This window comes from Gymnoscopelus microlampas (assembly GCF_963454915.1).
Source record: "Gymnoscopelus microlampas genome assembly, chromosome: 2".
NCBI lineage: Eukaryota > Metazoa > Chordata > Actinopteri > Myctophiformes > Myctophidae > Gymnoscopelus > Gymnoscopelus microlampas.
The window spans coordinates 11,447,481-11,456,451 of NC_139939.1; the positions used below are offsets into that span (position 1 = coordinate 11,447,481).

The window sequence follows — 8,971 nt, forward strand, 5'->3', positions numbered from 1 at the left end:
AAAGGGCATACATTACCAATATATGAATCATGAGGACTCACATTTGGAAAAATACAGTTTCTACCTTTAGGAGCAGACATCAATAGCATTCTAGTGGTATGGCATCAAATACGATGATATATTTTCTAGGTATAACAGGGAAACCAGACTGAGATAAATTCTTCATAGGTGAATAACTACCATTGTCATTTAAGAAATGACTAACTAGTCAAATATTATCAATCCATCGCTTTAATAGCCTATATTTGTTTTACCTTCAAATAAATACCTTTATTGTCCCAAATTAAAAATGTATGGGGAGAGAAATTGTGTGAGTACATCATGTGGATAGCAATGATTACTATGGGCAGTGATGGAAAGTAACTAAGTATATTTACCCAAGTACTTAAGTACAATTGTGAGGTACTTTTACTTTACTGGAGTATTTCCAATTTTCTATTCTTCTACTTCTACTCCACTACAATTATTTGAAAACTTGCTAGTTACTTTGTAGATTTTGATTATTATTACAAAACATACACTTCAGCACTGAAAATAGCAGATCTACAAGCTCACAATGCATAGGATCTCTACTCTTTTAATACAATAATTTGTTTTGGGACATTCTGCATAATGTACATGGTAAAGTACATTTTGATACCAATACCTTTGTACTTTTACTCAAGTCAATTTTGAATTCTGGACTTTTACTTGTAACAAACTATTTCTACATTTCTACTTAAACAAAATGGAACTTTTCCCACCACTGTCCACTGTATACCCTTTTCAACTCACAAGGAAACTTGTGGATAGCAATTATTACTATGGGAATATAGAGCTACTTAACACTTTAACAAAAAACATCACTTACCCCCTTTGAACTAAAGGATGAATGGATGAATAATCGTACCTATAGTGCAGTGAGTCTTCAGTGTGTTGAGGGTCAGTATGTGTTGTTTCAGCTGCTCCACCTCCCTCTTGGACTGAACAACTTGCTCTTCATATTCACTGATGCTTTTCTCAACAACACCAAAGATCTCCTCAGCAGCCAAAGTCAGTCGTTCCTGGAGAAACAATCTGAGATGTTGTGTTCCTGACATGTTGGACCAAAGACCACTTTCACATCTAATGTTGTACACAAATGACAAAATGTAAAAAAAAAAGTACAGGGACTAGAGAGAACACGATCTGTCAGTCTGTAGCTGTTGTTGAATATTATGGTGAATAGTGGTTGTGTCTGCTTCAGGGTTGTGTTGTCGTGTGAAACATTGTAACCTGACTGCACCACTATTGCCATCTGCTGGCCTGGCTGGTACTAGTGGTGGAAAAAGTACTCAATTGTTGTACTTAAAAGTATCAATACTGAAATGTAAAAAAAAATACTCTTTTATATGTAAAAGTCCGGAATTCAAAACGTACTTGAGTAAAAGTCCAAAATAATTGGCATCAACATGTACTTAAAGTACCAATAGTAAAAGTACTCATTAGGCACAATGTATACAAATCTGTTGAAAATAGCAGATCTACAAGCTCACAATGCGTGGCATCGCGAAGAATTGTGATAGGCTATTTTCATATGACCGAAATGTATATATGGCTAACGTGGTTAATGTTATGTTTTGTCATAATAATCAAAATCTACAAAGTAACTAGTAACTAAAGTTTTCAAGTATTTGTAGTGGAGTAAAAGTACAACATTTGGATCCGAGATGTAGTGGAGTAGAAGTAAAACAATATAAAATGGAAATACTCACTCAAGTAAAGTACAAATACCTCAAAATTGTAATTAAGTACTTAAGTAAATGTACCTAGTTACTTTCCACCACTGAACAGGATATGTGGGCACCAAGGAAGAGTGGGCACCTCGATGTTAAATGTAAAAAAAAAAGTGTAAAAGAATATATTTGGATTTATTTTTTTAAGTAAAGTATACATGATTAAAACATGCTTAAACATTCAACAATTAAGGTCTAATATTTCTACAATTGCTACAAAACCTGTGTATCTAATCATTTTGAGGCATAAAGTTGAAGGATAAAATTAAGTCTGATAATGATGTACCGTGCATGTTCACATCATGTATGCTTACATTAAGACCATTTTTCAAATAGTTTGTTTTTTACATTTTGGACAAAATAGCCAATTTTACATCGAGGTGCCCAGATGTAGCCTGGCTTTTTTTTTGGCACTGGCAGATTTGTCTGGTTTCCAGAATAGCCCAGATGTCCCTAGTACCCTCCTATCCTGTATCCACAGGAGGAGTGGGCACCAGCATCTACATCTGCTGGCCTGAGTGATTCTTTTGCACAAAATTACAAAGGTGCCAAGTTTCCAACATATACAGATTGTTGGAGAAATAAAACTTCAGTTACTGACACTTTTATTTCATATATATAATGTATAACAAGTTGAGAACATAAAACAGATGAAACACACACACACATGTGGTAATCACAAACAAGAGGGGAAAAAACTAAATGGGAAATGCAAACAGTGTAAGCTTTTGACATAAATCAATCTATCAAACCCCAAAAGACGTATAAAGTCAGTGCACTCTGTCAGTGTATTAGACACACAGTCTAATTTAAGGTCATGTAGTATCATATGTATCATGATGACTTACATTAGTGTAGACAGGGCAGGAATGATTGTTTCTGCACTGTCTGTCAGCTACTGTCCACTGTGTATGTGTATCATAAAATACACTGATTTATTTCTCACTTCATTTAGCTCTCATTAACTGAAGAGAAATACTTGAAAGGATGACACATTTTCCTTTTCTCGAAACGTATATAACCTTTTAAAAAACAGAAAACCCCTATCCTGTCTGACCTCACGGAACAAGGGAGCGCCATGGAGGGTGACGGCTGCTTCAGTGTTGGCTCCAGAACATCGTCAAGTTATTTCCTTTCTTTTAGTATTTTTTAGCCCCCCCCCCCCCCCCCCCATCTTCACTGTTAGTTCTCTCTCTCTTCCCCTTGCCCCCCACTTCTTCTTCTTCCCTTTCTTTTTTATGGAAATAACAAAAAAAGATGGAGCCCGCACACAAACAAATTTCACCCACTGTTTTAGTCTTTATAATTGTAGCGGCTACCGGCAGAGGTAGAGTCCGTCCAAACGGTGTGTGGATGACCTTTTTCGCCACATCGTATCCAAAAAGTAAAGGTAATCCAAGAAAGACACCTAAAGATATTTGAGAACTTTCTGGAAAGTAACCTTTTTAGGACAGGGTTGAAAAAAACATTAGAATGTTTAGTCACCCTGTGGCATGTTTTACCAATGCAATCTTACGGGAGGTCAGGTAATAAGAAGGCTAGTTGGCTCTCATGCATTGAAGGAGGCATGAGCTTGGCTCTGGGCTCCCTAGGCTGGCAGGGGGAGTGTAGCGCCCAGGAGTACTTAGACAATTGGCACTGGGTGAAAAAGGGTTGCAAAATCGTAGGCTAAAAAATAATTATACAAAAAATAAAGAACAACCAACCCAAACCTCTACAAAAGTGGTCTTGCCCTTTAATGTTTTAAAATGTGTTCCTGTGCCATTCCTAGGATCTTATGAGAACATGTGAAAAACTGTGAGCAGAACTACTGGCAGAACGCAGAAAGAACGTGGTGCAGGAGATTGAGATTCTCAAGGAGATGGTGGATGCCAGCCCACACAGTACACGGGGCGGCAGTGGCTCAGGGGTAGAACGGCCGGATGGGAACCGGAAGGTTCCCAGTTCAATCCCGGGCTCCCCCAGAGTTAGTGGTGCCACTTGGACCTGGAAGTGACGTCAGACTACAAAAAGACGTCAGACTTAAAAACCGAATTGGTTTGTTTAAAGATGGTCTCACGAGCCAGACTGTTGCCTCCCACAATTTTTAAATGCTTCCATCATACAGTCTTTCGCAACGAAAGCTCTGAAAATGAGGATTAAGCGGATGTGACGTCTCCTACCCGCTTCCGTTTCGTCTTCACAGTCGCACAAATTTGTCCTAATATAAATCTAAATAATCCAAGCATACATACTGTATATAGCTTGCTGCTTATCAGAAATGGACATTCTAATATAAAATGTAAGGACATTTTAAAATATATTTTCGTGAACGGAAATGACGAACATATGACGGCTTCCGTTCTTGGCTCTTGGGATGTGTAGTTCCAGACTCTATATAGCATTCGGAGATTGTGGAATAGTTGTCTAGCTACGTGATACTAGTTTAACGATAATTAGAGATCTGCACCCAACATAGTATGTGACAAGTTCATCACAACACTTGGATTGGTGTGGATAAAGACCTTTATGTAAACCTGTGATTTAACCTGTGATAGCACAGTGCTTCATGTGCACCCAATAAAGTTTGTACCGGTGTGAATTATTTTGCTAGCAGTTATGCAACAAAGAGACACATTGATACTGTGATATGAGACTAGATATACTATGGGGTGTTCAGTATCATAATAAGATATGGCATAAGTGTTGTCTTTTACAGGTTTTAAAGGTTGCATTACAGTAAATCTTCATTGATATTGAGTTTTTTTGGTCAAAAATATCATGAAATTGGATTTTGACCATAGTAAACATTGCTTGATTTCAGACATTTTGAGATGATATCTGTGGGCAACCATTTTGCCACATTTGTTGCAAAAAATAAGGTTCCTCGTCTGTGTGCAATCTCATGTGAGTGTTAAGGTAGGATCGTCGGGTAAACGATTTCTCGCAGACAGGGCAAGAGTGAGGTTTGACGCCGGTGTGGATTGCCATGTGAACTTTAACGGTTGAGCTATGAGTAAACAGTTTCCCGCAGACGGGACAAGAGTGAGGTTTAACTCCGGTGTGAGTTCTCATGTGAACGTTAAAGTTTGAGCGCTGAGCAAACAATTTCCCACAGACAGGACAAGAGTGAGGTTTTACTCCAGTGTGAATTCTATTGTGCACAGTCCACTGGTCTCTACGAGCAAACTCCCTGTCACATTTAGTACATTTGAAGGCTTTATGTCCTTTGTGACTATCCTCCACGTGCTTTATCAAGTCTGAGAATGAGTGGAACTGCTTTCGGCAAAAATGGCAAATCTTTTGCTCCATAGAGAAAGTATCATAGTCACTCTGGCTAAAAGTCAAGCCCGATCCTTCACTCTCGTCAAATTGGTTTGCGACATCATGGTTTGCGATCACTGTTTCCGTGGTATGAAAAGGAATCAGCTGACTGTCACTGGTGCTTTCTGATGTAACAAATCCTTTTGTCACAATGTTGGAAATACTGTTCTCAGAGTCGGGAATGATGCTGAGGTCCACCTGTTCCTCTTTTACTTTTGGACACTGTTGAACAGTTTCATTGGTATAAGAAGGGATCAGCTGACTGTCACGTGTGGTTTGTGATTCAACAAACCCATTTCTCCCAGTGTTGGAAGTCTTAGGGTGTGGAATGATGCTGAGGTCCACCTGTTCCTCTTTAACTTGTGGAGACTGATGTTGAACGGCCTCATTCTCCTGACTGGAAATCAACTCCTGTCTAGGGTTCAGCTGTTGTAAAGGAAGCAGCTCCTCAGACACTGGCTGGGAATCTGATAGAGAGAGAGAGCAAACAATTACTGACTATGAAGAATATTATATTAGATATACATGACTCGTTTTCCTTGGTATTTTCTTTCTCCACTCATAGCCCTTCTTTCTTTCTACTTGAAACTGACAATAATGGGAGCTTGTACAACAGAGAAACAACTGAGAAATATCATATTAATTCATAACAACTACTCATAAAAATGTTAATGTGTTTGTAAAGTTTGTTTTAAGCAAACAAACAAGGCTGCAAAGTTTACAATTAGAGAGCATTTCCTGAAGTGTATTTATTTCAATTCACAGTCTTATCGACATGTCAAGTGACATGATGCATACAGTACGTGCACTTTCAAAACAGGTGGTACGCAGGGCATTGAGTAATTTAAAAAGAGTCCTTCCCAACTCGAACACTTCTAAAGAATCCTGGCTGCACAGACTTTATTGACAGAAGGTTGCTCATAACATGACAATGATGAATTTCTTTGAAACAAAGACTTGACAGAGACAAAAAGGATAACCCAAGCTGCCCATAGAGGTGCAATATTGGTTAGTTTATGGTCATTTAATACAATCAGATAGGACTTTTCTGTTTCATGAATTAGGCTGTCAATGGCATTGAAACGTAAGAGGTTGGATAGCCTGTATTAAGGCCTGTTCAAAATCACATAGACATCTATTAAGTAAAAGTAGCAATACAACAATATAAAAATACTCTGTTACAAGTGAAAAGCCTGTGTTCAAAATGTTACTTGAGTAAAAGTACAAAAGTATTGGCATCAAAATATAATTAAAGTACCAAAAGTAAAAGTACTAAAATGTTTGAAAATAGAAGATCTACAAGCTCGGCTATTTTCAAATAGCCTATGTAAAACATTCAAATTGTATATATAGATAGGGCTAAAGTGGTTAATGTATGTTTTATAATATAATAATTTATATCTGTTTTCAAATAATCGTAGTGGAGTAAAAGTACAATATTTGCCTCTGAGATGTAGTGGAGTAGAAGCAAAAGTATTGAAAATTGGCAGGGGTCAACAACATGTCCGTACACGTACCAACGTGTCCATGGCAAGACATATCTATGTCTGTGGCACATTTTTTATTTTGAAAACGAATCCAAAATCTAGCCTAAATATTTTCTTCATTATAATGTAAAAACATATAAAAAAATGTGTTTGAATAACTTTGGTGACTCGTTAAGTAACATGCTCATTAATATCTTGCAGGAGATTTGCGGTATTGCACATGGTACCTGTACCTGACCTGTACACAATTGCATCAGGTGAAGACAAGACAGCAAGAAGAAATAATAGCTGCCTCAATTCTGTGAAAATTGCTAAATGTGCTTTCAATCCTTTGTTGCAGAAAAACCTTTTTTCTCTCTTTTTTTCATGGAGATTCATGGAGTGTATGTGGTGTGGTCAGACAATGAAATAATTTAAATCAATGGCATGCGAGGGATCACAATGAATAAATGGTGCAGGAAAAGAGCAAAAACAGAAGGCATGTCAACTGTTCAGAAGGAGCTATTTGTTAGTAAAGCTGGTTGGCGTTAGTTGAGATAAAGTGTTTCAAAGTATCCAATAATGATCCATCCACAGCCTGGTTCCAACCTAAAAGTTAGCACACCTCTGATCAAAGTTAGGTACCTTCACATTAGACTATTGTGACACTGCATTCCATTAATCACTCATCATGTAGGCCCACATATCTTTTCTGTCTCTCAAGTTTCCTTGTTCCAGTGTTTCATTGGCATTTTATCCTTGACGTTTCTGTGAGAAGCATTTAACATGTAATTATTATGTCTAATAAATCAAAACAACTCAAGTGTAATTTGTAGGGTGTGTCTTTGTTTCCATTGTTATATTTGCATTCCTTGGACTTTCTCATCAACAGAGAATACCCGATCACCTTAATAGAATCCAGAACTAGCTACCGTACCTTGCCAAACCAAACGGTTTAGCTGGTAGAACTTGATCTCCTTCTGTCCTCAAGTAACACTGTCCTTTGAAAATCCAGCAATCTCTATAATAGCCATGATGTATAATACGCACCCACGCAGCTAAGTGGCCCTTTTGCGAGGGAAGCACGTCTGTACTGATGAGACTCAATTATTATTATCCAAAATAGTATATTTTAGGATTTTGTTTTTGGTGGTCAAGTGGCTCAGTAGTTAATGCAGACATACTGTTGTTTTAAAATGTGCAGAACATTGGCATACAATAGACCCTATGACACATTAGGAGTCCATTAGTATACATTTAGGGCTAGGCCATGTGTTTTAGGTAAAATTACTATTTTGCATGTTTTGTGTCAAAAATGAAATATTAATGAAAATGTCCATCACGTGCTGCCATGGTGATGAGTAATGCCCCCTGAAAATTGGAAATACCCCAGTGAAGTAAAAATACCTCAAAATTGTACGTAAGTACAGTATACTTCAGTAAATGTTATTAGTTACTTTAAAACCCTACTCACTTTCAAAACTGCCCTAAAGAAACACCTTCAGGAGGCTGCAATTCCAAACTGGCCCCTGTCAAAGTCTTAACCTAACCTCCCCCCCCCCCTCTCTCTTTCTTCTTGTACATATTTCTTATGTTTCACACCAGTAACCTGTAAGCTGATTGTATGACGTTCTGTATAGTAGTGCATATTTGTCTGTCTCTTATGTCATCATGATTTGTGTGCGTGGGAACTCATTTTAAACAAGCTTAATTAGTGCTTTATGAGTTATCCAGTTTATAGACCTTGTATTGTGAATTTGTACCTCCATGTACTGTTTCTCATGTCTCACTAAATAAAGTATCAATCAATCAATCAATCAATCAATCAATCACACCATTGGTTTCCAATGATTCGATTATTATGGGAATACAAGCTATTTAACTCATTTACAAACAATCACTTACACCCACGTGTTGAAACTGATGGAAGGATGCGAGTGTTCAGTGTGTTGAGGGTCAGTATGTGTTGTTTCAGCTGCTCCACCTCCCTCTTGGACTGAACAACTTGCTCTTCATATTCACTGATGCTTTTCTCAACAACACCAAAGATCTCCTCAGCAGCCAAAGTCAGTCGTTCCTGGAGAAACAATCTGATGACATGTTGTCTTCCTGACATTTTGGACCTATAAGAGCACTTTCTAATCGAATCACTGTGTTGTACACAAATGACACAATGTCAACACAGAGTACAAAGACTGAAGAGTCTAGACTAGGGCATTGACTGTGGTCTGAGCGTTGTTATTGTTCACTGTTGCCAGATTTTGCGAGAGAAATAAGTAACCGGTCTATGAAAACAAGCCCAAAATAATTAGAATTAAGAGACTAGGCTACAGCTATTTGAAAATAGAAGATCTACAGGCCTACAACGCGTCACTTGTAGATCTTCTATTTAAAAAATAGGGGTAAATAAATGTAAACATTTTTTTGACATTTTAACAACATAAATCT

At 37.7% G+C, this 8,971-nt stretch overlaps 1 protein-coding gene across 2 annotated transcripts; it reads right to left on the reverse strand.

Annotated features, from left to right (window-relative positions):
• Positions 1 to 2,451: 2,451 nt before the first annotated feature.
• LOC311034943 (uncharacterized protein) lies at positions 2,452 to 8,741 on the reverse strand. Of its 2 annotated transcripts, none has more exons than XM_084042976.1 (2): positions 8,435 to 8,741; positions 2,452 to 5,524 (listed from the first exon to the last, which is right to left on the reverse strand). In XM_084042976.1, exons 1-2 carry the CDS (start codon positions 8,637 to 8,639, stop codon positions 4,554 to 4,556), a joined length of 1,176 nt encoding a protein of 391 aa, XP_083899102.1. In that variant the 5' UTR covers positions 8,640 to 8,741; the 3' UTR covers positions 2,452 to 4,553. The 2 variants fall into 2 exon arrangements, with proteins under 2 accessions (XP_083899102.1, XP_083899101.1); XM_084042975.1 differs by having other exon boundaries at positions 8,429 to 8,741.
• Positions 8,742 to 8,971: the final 230 nt, after the last annotated feature.